A 15,544-nucleotide genomic window follows, 5' to 3' on the forward strand; every position below is an offset into this window, starting at 1 on the left:
ATAAATCAACAGACATTTTTATTTTTTTGTTAATTCTACTGGTCGGCGGTGGGGACAGGCAAAGGGAGCGTTGCCCATACAGCCATTTCTATGTTTTCTCTATTTAATGAAAATTCAACAGACTACAATTTTTAATTTTTTACCAATGAACAGTGTTGCCAACACGACTTATACAAAATTTGCTAAACTGCTGTTAAAAACGTTTTGACGTGGGAGAGCCGAGAGAGAGAGTGTGCCGAAGCATGCGAATGGGCCGGCTTGACCGGAGAGATACCACGTCCTCACAGAAAACCGGCGTGAAACAGCGCTTCCGCTGTGTTTCGCCGAGTAAGTGAGTTTACCGGAGGCCCAATCCCCTACCCTTTTCCTTTCCCTACCCTCCCCTATTTCCTTCCGTACACTCCCCTATTCCCTTCCCTACCCTCCCCTATTACCCCTTAGAAGGCCGGCAACGCACCTGCAGCGCTTCTGATGCTGCGAGTGACCATGGGCGACGGAAGTTGCTTTCTATCAGGTGACCCGTTTGCTCATTTGCCCCCTTATTTCATAAAAAAAAATGCTAAAATTATGCCAATTGCTATAAAATTATGCTAAAAAATTATGCTAAAACTTTTCAAAGTCTAAAAAATTAAATAGTATAAATATTCTTAAAGATTTAAAATTAATAATTTTAACTCTTTAAGAATCAACAAAATCTCAATTTATTTTATGTTTTAATCAATTACGTTATCGAACAAAATATAGAACAAGATATTAAATCTTGTTCTTCATCGATAGCTGATGCTGCTGATGTATATGTAAACTCTAACTCTTCTTAGTAGTTGGTACCTATAGAGCGGAATGTTATCCGGAATTGAGTAAGAATAACAGCATTTCCTTGTCCTCTCTAGGCCTCTCGTAAAAATTATAATATAGCATTTAAAGTTTTCACTGACAAACGGTTGCGACTTGCGAAGTTTCAACTTTATTCATTTGGCTGAAAACGCGTTCAATTTCGGCGTTAAAATGTGGTAGTGATAATAATGAGTAATAAATACTCTTTTCAGAGTAATTATTACTCTGTTTTAGAACACACGCTTAGTAGTTGAATCAGATCGTTTGTTTCATGCTTAAATTTTTATTGAAATAATTATATGCTAAAAAATATGCTATATGCTAAACAACAAATAAATATGCTAAATAACGTAAAAATATGCCAAATTTAGCGTAAAATATGCTAAATTGGCAACACTGCCAATGAATAAGGAAACAGAAGTCAATGTTTTTTTACTAAAATGACTTTTGACTTTTTCTTCTATTTTGGCAACTTGACAGTTGACACATAGTATACCTCCATGTTCAAGCGCTTATTCCACATAACCGTATGCATAGACTTATTTAATATACTGATAAGTCCGTATGCATATGGTCATAGATAAAGTATTATAGTATAGATGTAATCTTAGCCCGTCATCGCGTGGCCATTTTGTGATTATTTTCATACAAGTAGTGTGCGTTTGCAGTGTAAATCATAAGAATAATCCTGAAAAATATACATTTCACAGGTAATTAATCTTCATGTCAATTGCTACGATGTGTTTATTTTTGCTATATTCTGTCTTAAGTTCTCTATTTCAAATAAAATATTGTGAATCTTCCCTTTTACTTTCATATTTTGCGTAACTAAAGGTACTATTGTTCTTATATTACACAAATTTTAAATAAAAAATTTTACATATAAGTACGCTAGTGTTTGAATCCAATTTATCGATATGCTTATCGATATTTTACAATAACATAAAACTAAAATAAAAATCATTTACCACAAATATTTATCACCTTGAGCCCGGCCGCACATTATCCGAAATTTCTGATCAGAAAAATTCGGACGCCCGGCAGAACGCACTCTGTTCATACATTTTTTTGTAGACCCATCATAATAAAATAATTTCTGACGTGTCAAAATGTATGAGCGGGGCGGGGCGTCCGAATTTTTGTGATCAGAAATTCGGATTATGTGCGGCCGGCAGGGCTATCACGTAAAAATAGCGATTAACAAACCATCAGCAAAAATCGCGCGATGATCGCGCGATCGATTGCTGGGTATAAAAAAAAATGGTATCATGTAAGCGATCGCTCGCGGATCGCTCGCTTATCGTTTCAATGCACTTTTGCGAGTACACTAGCGCCAAAAACAATTTAGTAGCAATCAAAGGAACTATTATTGGAATGTCAAATCAAACAAACTTCGACAATGTTTACAAGTGTTCACGTTTCTAATGTATACAAAAGTACTCTGCGTTCGCTTTAGTTGTGATTGTTTCGTGAACAAAATAACAAGTGAGCGAGATTATACAAGTAAAATACTGTAAAATGTAAAATCTTTGGTATTTCACCAATGTATTAGCTGGATTTCCTTGTGAAATAGCCAAAGGAGTAGATCTTGGGTCAATCTGAAAAGAAAATGTTGAAAACCGTAGAATAATCTTGCCCATGAGCCTAAAGCTCTAGAATCTAGATCAACAAAATCTTGAGAACAATAGAAAAAGGTAAGCATCCTTAATTTGTACTTTCCTGATGTTACTTCTCCCTTTTTTGCCTTTTCATAACACTTTTCTATTTTTGTAGTACTGGGCTGACCTTAAAAGTTAAAAGCAATAGCAAGATGAAGCTATGGCTAACAGAGGTGGTACTTTGGGGCCTGCTGATGCTGCTGGTAATCAAAGATGATGATATGGCTTACCAATAAACAAAGTCGACAATGAAGTCTTGGCTTTCATCGCAGAGCACTAGTATTTGGTGATGGTGAACATAGAATTTTATTATACTCTGTAAGTACTAAGTAGGTAAGTTCTACAATTTCTAACTAACCTATTAAAAACATAATCTTAATAATTACCTATATTTTTATTAGATAAGTGAGTTTATATAGTGAGGCTGAAATGCCAAACCATCCAATACAATATTATTGGATGATTTCTGTGAAAGTAGTTGTTCCTTACAGTAAATTTTACATTAGTGTTGAATTATAGGCAGAAGTAAAGATTTTTTCTTAAAATAACTTTATTTTGCAGATATTATGGATTTCATTGAAACTGGGCCGTCTGCTTCAACTACAAGTAATTTGAATAATACTTATTGCTTTTATTATACTCTGTAAGTATACAATTTCTATCTAACTTATTAAAAACATAAACTTAATACCTACATTTTTATTAGTGACTTTATACAGTGAGACTGAAAAGCCAAACCATCCAATACAATATTATCGGATGATTTCTGTGGAAGTAGGTGTTCCTTACAGTAAATTTTAAATAAGTTTTAAACTATACAAAAAAAAGATAAGTATTTTTTATTAAATTAACTTTATTTTGCAGATATGGATTTCATGGAAGCTGGGCTGTCTGATTCAAAGTACCATACCGATGACAAACTACGGAGTGCTGCTGAATCAACAATATTTGACTTGTCTTATTAGTTATAACAAATATTTATTATTGTTAAAATCATTTTAAAATGAAAAACTTTGTGTTAAAATAGATGACTGTGTGAAACTACATAATTATTATACTTTGTCATATTAAAATTATAATAAAAGTTGTCATATAAGTACAGTGTTACCTATAGTTTGGGGTTTATATTAAATAAAAAAACTCACTTTGTATGTACTTTATTTCTTTATTTTGTAAATTGACATTTTATAACATTATATAACTGATATGTACTGATAATAATTATTAACTGTTAACAAAACATATTTTAGTGAGAATACAATAAAAAACCTTTAATAATTTGAATGTAATTTTGTTTTTGGTTCAGAAACCCACATTAGTATTAAATATGTAATTGATTATTAGGAATACTAAACAGAATACAGCTATTAATAGAGTTACTATAATTGTTAATTATTAACAAATGCAAAGTAACAACTTTAAAGACTAAGTATATAGAGTTATAGACTATACTGAAGGAATTGAGTGATATTGATAAATTTACATAAGTAGGTACATAATTGATAAAAACTTTACTTTGTAAGTATTAAATCAATTTGTAATAAAAATAATAGTTGTATTTTTATTTTAATATACTTATAGTACATGTTAATATTTACAATATTGATATTTAAAACATCAGGATAAAACACTAATAAAGAAATTAACATTATTCATAAGAGCTTGTAGCACCTCCATCGTGGGTATCGCAGACCCCAGACAATAAATTTTCAATTGTTATGCGGCAGCCAGCTGCCGCTTGGGGATTGATAGGTTTTAAGCAGTATTCTGATTTTAATAAACCTTTTTAACATTGGTTATAATATATTTCTGTTATTATTAAATAATACAAGACTAAATCTTTTATTTATTGTTGCACATTTCATTATATTGGAGATTATGCATAAAATAATTAGTCATAAAGAAAATGTTTTACTTACTACTTAAAAATAAACCTTATTTCTGATGTATGTTTAAAAGTACTTATTCCATTTAATTCTACTTACATGAAGATAAATAACAATAACTTAATAGTAAACTACATGCAAATGAAACAAGTAACACTGTTTTACTGCTTTATTTTTCACTTCATAAAGATCACAACCTCTGCAAGTTCTTTGCGGTCTGCCACTCACTAAAAGCTGGTTCTCACTTTTTCAAAGAAACTGTAACATCCTGCAATGGCTTAAGTGTGGTCCTAAACTTGTTGAAGCACTTGGAAGTCGTCGTACGGGCAGGCGACGTGATAGTTGTTGCAGATGTTTCGCAACAACACAGCACATGTGTTAATTGTTGTTTTTCTTGTCAATGTGTTTAACTCGTCACAAACAGCTCCTTATTCAACCCTTGTAATGGGTTTTAAACTCAGAGTCAGACAGTTCCAGTGCCTGGGCTCGGTCGAGATTGCGAGGTCTTATTTAGCTGTATTTCTGGCTACATCTCTTGTTTCTCCTTCAAGAATGGCTTCTAATATGAGCACTGTATGCGCCAATGTTATAAAAATACGTTTTACAGTTTAAATATTGACGCAAAACACAACTAACCTCTCAGCGATAAACAAGCAATCGGTAAAAAATCACCTTTGTTGTGATCGCTATTTGACAGTTCAAATTGCTCGCCGATCGCGATCGCATTGCTGTCAAAAGCCTTACGTGATACGATTCATACGAAATAAATTGCAAAAGTATGGAGATTTAGCGATTGTAATGCAATTATAGTTCCTTGATTGTTCGGCAGAGGGAGTACTGTCGCTCGATTGCAATCGTATTGTTTTTGCTGATACATAATACGAAATTGCGATTTTTGCGCAATTTTTGCACAATTTTTGCTATCGTTTTGCTTTCGCGAGATACGTGATAGCCCAGCGGACTAAAAAGGACATATTATGTTATTTCAACTAATTTATTATAGTATAGTATAATATAGCTAATATAATATAACTACTATAATATAGAGTGACTCTAAAACTAGGGGAAGGTTTATATTTATATATCACTAGCTGTTGCCCGCAACTTCGTCCGCGTGAATGTATGTTATTAAAATCGAGATTTACAAAATTGAACACCTATTTTATTTGGATCTACATTACACACGAAATTTTTAATGCACCACGAAAATAAACTATAATTATAAAAATTGTAACTGTACTAAGTATAGCTAAATTAATATTGGAATTTTTTGTGTTAGACTGTTGCCAATAATTATTATGACAAAAACGCTTGAAGGCACGGATTAATTTCCTGCTGTAGTATGCGACATCAGATTTACACTGTAGGTTGTCTAGCATTGTAGTTCTTTCGTCTTGGCAGAAAAAACTCTCCCAGAGAACATGATTCAAACATACTGCCTTCGGTCGTACATATTCTACCATTTCTACCTATGTGCTCGACCGATGCTAGTAACTTAGATCCGTAAAGTTTGACTTTAAAATTTCCATGGCTGGTAACGAATTGAGATACGCAGTGGTCAATATCCATCCAGTGTTTGGATAAGCGTTTACGAATATTAGGAAAAGTTTTAAAGATCGACCTTTGCTAGAATTGGTAATCACTTTGGCTGTCGTTGTAAATTCCGAGGAGTTTCTTCAATTCCATTACTTATCAAGTCACCGTTTTTAGGGTTCTGTACCAAAAGGGTAAAAACGGGACCCTATTACTATAAAACTTCGTTGTCTGTCCTTCTGTCTATCTCCAGGCTGCATCTTAAGAACCGTTATAGTTAGAGTTCTGAAATTTTTACAGATTGTGTATATCTGTTGTTGCTATAATAACAAATACTGAAAACAAAATAAAATCAATATTTAAGGGGGGCTCCCATACAACAAACATGATTTTTTTGGCCTTTTTTGCTCGATACCAATAATTACAACAGGCAGGCAGTTGAAATTTTCACAGAATCCTTAAATATATGTGTTATTTAATAATCCATACTAATATTATAAATGCGAAAGTATCTCTGTCTGTCTGTCTGTCTGTCTGTCTGTCTCGCTTTCACGCCAAAACTACTGAACCGATTGCAATGAAATTTTGTACACAGTTATTCTAGAGTCTGAGAAAGGACATAGGCTACATTTTGATCTGGGAAAATATCTTATTTCCATGAAAATATCGATGAAAATTAATTCGCATTGCGCGTGGCCAGCGCTCATCCCGGGGGTCCTGGGTTCGAGTCCCGCAGGCGGAACAAAAAGTTTTCAATGTTCCTGGGTCTTGGATGTGTATTAAAATAATATTTCAAAAATCTTAAATATATTTTATGTATAATATTATAAAAATCCAGAAATATATCGATGCAATGAACATTTTAGTTCTAATACGATTCAACAGATGGCGTTTTATTTTTTACTTCATTGTAACATAGAACTAATCATACTTATTAGTTATTATGTTTTTGTTTATAGTTTTTAATACGTTAGAATATTATGTTTAATAATATTATCACTTGGTATAATAATAATCAATCTATCTTATCTTATAGAACTCCTACTGCATTTCTAAGGAGTTCGAGTGTACCGTGTTGGCCTATATTCCATCCAGAAAATATATCAATGCAATTAACAATTCTAAAATATGAAAACATATGGCGTTTTATTTTTTACGTCATTATTGTTACAGAACTAATCATACTTACTTTATTATATATTATTGTTTTTATTCATAACTAGCTGTTGCCCGCGACTTCGTCCGCGTGGACTTTAGTTTATAGCGCGCGGTGTCAACAAAATTTGTGTCAAATTTAAAAACTTTTTAAAACCCTGGTAAGTGGTACCCCTCTTAGTGTAGCGCGGCCCTTAATTAATCAAAATACCCAAAAACAGCTGTGCAGTGTGCACATAATCTATACTAATATTATAAATGCGAAAGTATCTCTGTCTGTCTGTCTGTCTGTCAGTCTCGCTTTCACGCCAAACGCCAAAACTACCGAAACGATTGTAATGAAATTTTGTATACAGATAGTAAAGCCTGAGAAAGGACATAGGCTACTTTTTTACTGGAAAAAAGGGTTGTAAGGGTCGTAAATTTGTTTAAAAAATTCATAATAGTGGCGCCGTGCGTCTTCTACATCGCGCTGACGCTTGCTCAAAAGTCTTTCTATAAGAGGTGGTATCATCTTACATTTAAGTCTCGATTTTTTTCGATTGTTATATCTATTCTACGGTATTAAATAACTCAGTACTTTATCTGTGCAGGCAGTGACGTAACCTTAAGACCAAATTTCACCAACGACTGTTAAAGTTAATGCTCGAATTAGTATCACGTTAGCTGTTTCGTTTTTCATATGAATGAAAGAGAAGACAGGACATTTTAACAAGCTGTTAACACTAACAAACGTTGGTGAAATTGGGGCTAAACCTATCAATGATAAATAGTTTATGGGTAAAGTTGTGTAATTGGGGGCTAAATAAGCTTTAAAATTTGGCATAAAATATAAAGTTTAATATAAAAAAATTAAGTACTTATTGTGTGCACACTGCACAGCTGTATTGATTTAAGGGGTACCAGGGTTTTTTTATAAAAGCTTTTGACACCAATTTTGTTGACATCGCGCGCTATAAACTGAAGTCCACGCGGACGAAGTCACGGGCAACAGCTAGTTAATAATAAAATTGGAATAAAATTAAAATTAAAATTTAATCCCATACAAAAACACAACTTTTGGCCTATTTTTTCTCTATAATGGTACGGAACCCTTCGTGCGTGAGTCCGACACGCACTTGGCCGATTTTATTGTAAACATGGTATCAAATTCGGGCAATCTATACAACAAAAAAAGAATTTTGAAAATCTGACCACAAACAGCAAAGTAAGCATTAACTCCTCCTTTTTTAAAATTCGGTTAAAAAAAAGTATCTAAGATGCTGACCAGGGATGTAAGGTATCATCATGCCAAATTTTATTGAAATCAGTCCAGCGGATTCAGAGATTAGCCTGTACAAACAGACAAACAGACAGAGAAACAAAAATTTCAAAAACAGTTAAAATGTACTCGTATTCTACTACTCTTCTAACATGCCCCTGACTCGTTTTTTCAAGTTTATTTTCAATGTACAAAAATTTTACCTCTACGATTTTATTATAAGTATAGATAATCATTTGTTTTACAGATTACCTCAAGATCCTCTAATAAGAGGAAATTGGCTGAAATTTATTGGGCGTGTTGGTTGGAATCCCAAGAAAAATTCAACAATATGTAGCAAACATTTCATAAAAAATTTTTAAAGAAAAAGTAGAATAAATACTATTTTGGTTAAAGGAGCTATCCCAACTTTATTTGTACCAGTAAGTTTGACATACTGTTGCATTTGTTACTGAAGCATTTATTAAAAATAAGCAAATATAAGCAATTATTGCTTTTTAGTTCATTTAAAATTATACTTAAATGAACTAAAAAGTATTAAATAATTCTTATTCTGTACTCAATCTTCATAATTTTGAAGTCGGTACCAGTCCTAAGTATATAAGTTGCAGTTATACCTATTCTGTCAGAGAACTGGCGATTAGGTTAGCTGGTACCGATTGCAAAATAATGAAGATTGAGAACAGAATAAATACTGAGTACAGAATAAGAATTATTTAATACTTTTTAGTTCATTTAAGTATAATATTGTCATTACCTTGGAAGTCGGTTTTATTTTTTTGTTTAAAAATAATAATTTTACTCTTTTTAGCTGTCCTTAAGGTTTTCTATACTTACAGTTGGTGTTTTAAAAAATCAAAATCAAAATTGCTTTATTTCTGAACAAATTTAAAATAAAATATATTTTCAGAATACATGGCACACCACCGGCTCGGGAACTAAGCCGACGATAAGAACCGGCGTAAGAAACTCGCACGGGGCCCACTTTTTACCAAAAAAAGTGAGAAAAAAAATAATATTTTAAAATGAAATTTACAATGCTGTAACTAAAAATTATACAATGTAAACATAGATAGATACATAATGATTGAAAGTCATGTAGAAGTAGCCTTGCAAGCAGTCATCAGCAATCTACTCCCAAGATGTGCCATCGTTTATGAAATCATTTTGGCTTTGGCACAAAACGTTCTTTGACTACTTTTTTAACTTTATTAATCGAAAGATTTTGAACGTTTTCTGGGACCATAATATGTTTCCATTTGAATATCAAGGAGTCACCTCGATTTCTCATGGTTTCCATTACCAGACCACCACTTTTGTGAACATGATACCTACTCGGAACAATACAATGTACAACAAAAGAAAAAATTTGAAAATCGGTTCATAAACGGTGGAGTAATCGTTGAACATACATAAAAAATATATCCACAGCCGAACGCCTAGACTCCTCCTGTTTGGAAGTCGGTTAAAAATAATTGTAATGATATTTTATGATATGTATTTAATTTAAGAATAAAATATAATATACTATGTGTGTTGTTTACTTTCAACGTTTACTTTCAATGTAAGGGCTGATTTACCAGATAGATTTTACCTGAGTAATAAATAAGTAACTTTATAATGTGTTATGTGTATATTATTTACCCCTATAAGAACCTCATGTCGTAACATATCCAACGATTAAAAAATCATTTCAAAAGAAAATGTGTATCTACTTTTCAATCGTCACCTTTTTTTGCCAATTAAAATTTATGATACCTAATTTGAAATACAAATCTGTCAAAGTTGCATATTATTTATTTCTTATAGAAACTCAGGTAAAATAACTCGAACGGACTATACTATCGATAGCAAAATACTATACTATCGATAGTAAAATATACATCACTAGCACACGCACACATTGACAGATCGAAAATGGTCACGCATTTAGGGTTGTCAGGTGGTCTATACGACAGTATATAATTATTAAGTCTATGATCAGAACTTATCTAAAGATAATAGAATACCTATCCCATTTCCTACTTCTGTAAATATTCTACTTAGTTCTAACGATTTACGATAAAAGTGTATATAATTGTATATCTAACTACTTAACCTTAAATAGTATTAATATTTAGAATATTATAATATACATATATATTATTCCTTTGTTGTAGACTTTCTTATGTAACAAACTATTTTAATCTTAGAGTATACATTAGCAAGCTATAGAGCGCGCGCATCAAGTAGCAGAAGTTCTATAGATACTTGTCAAACGTGTAACGCAAGTCTAGTGATGTTCCATGCGCCATCGTAAAACGCTAATAGGAAAATATGTTCACACTCGTGCTTACAGTTCATACCTTGTTAGAAGCACTCTATAGCTTGCTATAATGTTTACTCTATGATTTTAATTAACTCCGTAGTTGACATTCTCTTTGTTAACTTTTTTCCAAATTCCGTTAACTGTTATTGCTTCCGCCGTTCCTTACCTTTTTACCTCGTCTGTGGCACAACATACGCATCCCTTGTGTCAAGTTGCCAAAACAGAAAAAAAAATCAAAATTACAAAACAGTATTTTCTTTTGATGAACAACATGATTCATAATCTCTTTAGGCTTGCTTTTATTTTATATATATTTAGCACTGCATCAATAAATTGCTACGATGAAAACGGCTATATTTTGTACTGTCCGTGCATGGGTAATTATTTATAAAAATCCTTATTCATTTCCCCATATGGCTAAGCCGGCTAAAAAGAGGCAGCCGTTGCCCGTTGCTTGTTGATCATTTTAATATACCAATTTCAGGCCGATTTGGTAATCAAGTAGACCATTTCCTCGGGAGTCTAGCATTTAGTAAAGCCATAAATAGAACATTAGTTTTACCACCTTGGGTGGAATACAGGTATGGCGAGCCCAAGTCAAGACAAGTGGCCTTTGATACTTATTTTAAAGTTGACTCCTTAACCTCCTATCACAGAGTAGAAACAATGGAATCATTTATGACCAATATAGCTCCAAAAATATGGCCTCCTGAGAAAAGAATTTCATTCTGTTATACACAAAGAATAGGAGAAGAACAGAATAGTTGTAATGCTAAATCTGGCAATCCATTTGGGCCGTTCTGGAATACATTTGATGTAGAATTTGTAGGATCAGAATTTTATGGGCCGTTGAATTATGATGCCCAAAATTTTGATATGATTCTTCAATGGAGAAAAAAATATTTATCAGACATTTGGCCAGTTATTGCTTTTACAGGTAAACTTAAATTTTTTTAATTTCAGTTTCAAGTTAATAACCTTTTTATTAACTATACTATACAGTATACTGTTTAAAATGTAACACATTTTAGGAGCTCCAGCTAGTTTTCCTGTTCAAAAAGAAAATGTTCATCTCCATAAATATTTAGTGTGGAACCCAGAAATTATTAACAAGACACTTAATTTTATTAAACAAAAGATGAGTGGTGGTGGATTTTTGGGTCTTCATTTGAGGAATGGACAAGATTGGTCAAAAGCATGTCAACATGTGGAAAATAGTCAAAAATTATTTTCTACACCTCAGTGTTTAGGATATAAAAATGAAAAAGGAAAATTAACTTTATCAATGTGTTTTCCTCAAAAATCGGAAATAATCAAGTGAGTATTTTATTTTTAGACGTTCATGTAATTTTTCAGTCCTGTACATGATATTGACTCCTAAACAGGAATAGGTAATATGGTATTTGAAATAGATTGATCATGAAATAACAAGCACCATAATAATATAAAGGCTATAGCCCAGGAAAGTTAAACTTTTGCATTTAATTTGTCTTGGCTACATATGTGAGTTCCTAGAATATTAGATTTTAAGAATATTAATATGTGCAAAATGACCAATAAGATGAGTTTCAGCACAATAGAAATATGATAAAGTATTTTATCTTCGTACTAAACAGTAAACTTACAAATTATGTCAGTCAAGATGGGGGAAGAACCTACTATAATAATTTCTATCCTCCTTTGCCCCTTACTACCTCAGTTAGGGTCTACTCTCAAAATACGGTAACAGGATTTATACTAAGGCCTAGTTTATATACTAGTATAACCATTTTTTTTCTGTGAGTTTCTTGCATGCCATGACTCAAATTAGGTACCTACAATCCGAAGACTAATCTAGAAATTATGCTATTGTTAGTTTTAAGTTAAATTTTTGCCAGCTAGTTTTATACAATTTAAAAAAAAATCGACTACAAATTTAAGATTTTCTCAATAATTTATTAGGTATCAGAAATGACATAAATTTAAAAACAACCTAATAAGTCATCACTCCATCCATGTGCAGAAATTCAGAAACTTAAGATATTTTGAAAAAAAAAAAAAACAGGCTAGTCCTATTATACCTATATCGGTCTACATAATATGTCTAGTAGTTAGTACATAAGAAAATAATAGTATGCAAATTAATTTATTTAAAAATGTAAACTTTTCAGGCAGGTGAAGCGAGTTCTAAAAAAACTAAATGGATTAAAATACATATTTGTAGCATCAGATTTCGACCATATGGTACAACCACTAAACGAGGCAGTGAAAAAGATGGGTGTGTCAGTTATTACTCTCGAGCAGAATAATCCTCATTTGGATCTAGCAATTCTTGGCCAAGCAAATTATTTTATAGGAAATTGTGTGTCATCCTATTCTGCTTTTGTAAAACGAGAAAGAGATGTAAGAGGGTTGCCTTCTGAATTTTGGTCCTTTCCAAATGGAAAGAAAAGAAAATATGATGAGTTATAGAAATTAATGTCAAATCAAAACAATGGAGGTTCAATCTATGGTTTAGACTTTAGACTGATTAGTTGTAAGCATAACATTAAAATCAGCTGCAGTACTAATAGAAGTGGGATAATTATGAGCGGCGGACAGCTACGAACTGTGAACCATAATAAATAAAAATTTTGTATTCCACCTGAAAGACGAGTGATTTTTTTTTGTGTGTATAGAATGCTTGTATTCCTTTAATTTGTCGATATTTTCGATTGCGCGTTTTGTTTGGTTTTGGATAAAAAAAATAAAAACCTAAAAATGTAAATTATTTTATTGTAGGTAAAATATCGACACAGCGGATCAGGAAAAAGGCTTGAAATATACCCTATTTAATAGGCTTTCAGGTGGAATACAAAATTTTATTTATTACGTAAATGTTTTGGAGGAATATAGACTTTTCGCTTCCGGGCCGCTAAAAATCGCTAAACTTTGGTAGCTCGTAGCATCAAAACTATTGCGAATTGACACGCGGGTGTTCTACTCTCGCATTCATTATACTAATGCCTATTCAAAATTGAAGAAAATTGAAAATTTCCGATTTTTCGTCTCCTCCGTACACTGTGTATTGGAACTAGGTAAACCGGGAGTCACGGAATAACAAATTTAGGTTTATCCTCACCTTAAGTATTTAATACTTTTTAGTTCATATTATTATTGTTTTTACCTTGGAACTTGGAAGTCGGTTTAAATTTTTTGTTAAAAATAATAATTTCACTCTTTTTAGTTATCTACAAGATAAGGCTTTATGAGTAAATAAATAACCACTACGAATGTTAACTATTCACATTATGTTACTGTAAGCGAAATTGTGTTAAATGCTTTTACCTTTAAAAGTTTATGAGTTCTGTTCAGTGTCTCTGGTTCCAGGGTCACCTTCGTATGAAATTTCACTTATTTGTAACATATGTTTAAGTTACTAGAAACAACTTCGTAACTACTATGTGTGTTTTAATAAATTTCAAGCATTTACCTCGACTGCTCATAGATTCCACCATCAGATCATCACTTTCGTAATTGTTATACAAAATTTAGATTATAATCTATACAACAACACAAGAATTTAAAAAATCCTCTCACAAACAGCGAAACAATCATCAAAAACATCAGCTTCGATGCAAAATATCACGAAAAGTACTACTAATTGGGTCATAATGAGATGACCCATGGTATAATTATAATTGTGATGATGATGATTAATCAAATTGATATATTGGCTAATGCTTTCAGTGGTTTAAACAACGCCGAAATCCCCGAACCTGTATCTATAAGGATTCAAAAGTTCTGTTGGGTACCTTCGGATCCAGGGCATAACCTGGTCTGAAGTCTTACTTTTTGGTAGAATGTGCCTCGAATACTTCAGAAAAAATAAAATCTCTATATTATGTTTTCATACAAATTTCAAGGAGTCCCCTCGATTCCTCAAGGATACCATCATCAGATCACCACTTTTGTGAACATGGTACCAAATTCGAGTTAAACCCTATACAACACAAAAAGAATTTTGAAAATCGGACGACAAACGGCTGAGTAATCGTTGAACATACAAAAAAAAAAGATACAGCCGAACGTATTACCTCCTCCTTTTTGGAAGTCGGTCAAAAAATAACCTAATAATTATTTTTTTACTGCGGCCGGCCGGCGCGGCGGGCCGCGGCATGCGCCTCGCACGGCGCGCCCCGCGCTAGCCCTCCCGCGAGCGGTGTCCATGCGTTGGGTAAATAATTATTTAACTTTAAGCTAGTTTTTTTTTTTTTTCAACTAATATAATAGCCAAATATCACGTCCTCGAGTATCGAACATATTATCTCACCAGTCATGCTGTATAATATTATCCTTTTGTCCAACGAGTGAACGCTGTTTCTGGAGCGCGCTGAGATCCTTTCATGTTCTTTCTACTATATAATATTATATATATTTTTTTTATTATCTTATATATAAAAATGGATTTTCAAATGTGTTAGTCGCGCTAAAACTCGAAAACGGCTGAACGGATTGGGCTGATTTTAGTCTTAAAATATTCGTAGAAATCTAGGGAAGGTTTTAAAGTGACACAAAGTTCACCGAGACAGCTAGTTATATTATAAAGTTTGTTTGGATGTATATACTGTACTCGGCGAAACATGGCGGTAGCGGTCATTAACTCCCTGTCAAAAACTTGTCATTTTCTATACAAAGCCGCGATTGACAACATCTGACACTTCATTGTCAATCGCGGTTTATATACGGTCGGGAACTTCTCAAAATTTATAGGGAAACATGCTGGTATACCGTGGTGCGGAAGGTGCTGACTACCGAGAGAACTCCTGATTCTTTATAGATACAACTTTGGAAGTTTCGGCGTTGTTTTAAGAGCGGAAAGCATATGCTACTATGCAAATTACATTCATCATCATCATCACTACCATATTATACCATACATCGTCCCAAA

At 32.7% G+C, this 15,544-nt stretch overlaps 1 protein-coding gene and 1 long non-coding RNA gene across 4 annotated transcripts; both read left to right on the forward strand.

Moving 5' to 3' along the window:
* Positions 1-2,005: 2,005 nt before the first annotated feature.
* Positions 2,006-3,498, forward strand: LOC121733064. Of its 3 annotated transcripts, none has more exons than XR_006036489.1 (3): positions 2,006-2,528; positions 2,608-2,825; positions 3,357-3,498. It is a non-coding gene; the product is annotated as an uncharacterized LOC121733064 (long non-coding RNA). The 3 variants fall into 3 exon arrangements; XR_006036488.1 differs by having other exon boundaries at positions 2,608-2,810; XR_006036491.1 differs by lacking the exon at positions 3,357-3,498 and adding an exon at positions 3,054-3,092 and having other exon boundaries at positions 2,608-2,810.
* A 7,380-nt stretch (positions 3,499-10,878) lies between these two features.
* Positions 10,879-13,116, forward strand: LOC121732980 (GDP-fucose protein O-fucosyltransferase 1). Its single transcript, XM_042123040.1, has 4 exons — positions 10,879-11,012; positions 11,120-11,572; positions 11,667-11,952; positions 12,786-13,116. The coding sequence occupies exons 1-4, from the start codon at positions 10,898-10,900 to the stop codon at positions 13,084-13,086; spliced, it is 1,155 nt and encodes a 384-aa protein (XP_041978974.1). The 5' UTR covers positions 10,879-10,897; the 3' UTR covers positions 13,087-13,116.
* Positions 13,117-15,544: the final 2,428 nt, after the last annotated feature.

The sequence above is a fragment of the Aricia agestis genome, chromosome 1, assembly GCF_905147365.1.
Source record: "Aricia agestis chromosome 1, ilAriAges1.1, whole genome shotgun sequence".
Lineage (NCBI taxonomy): Eukaryota > Metazoa > Arthropoda > Insecta > Lepidoptera > Lycaenidae > Aricia > Aricia agestis.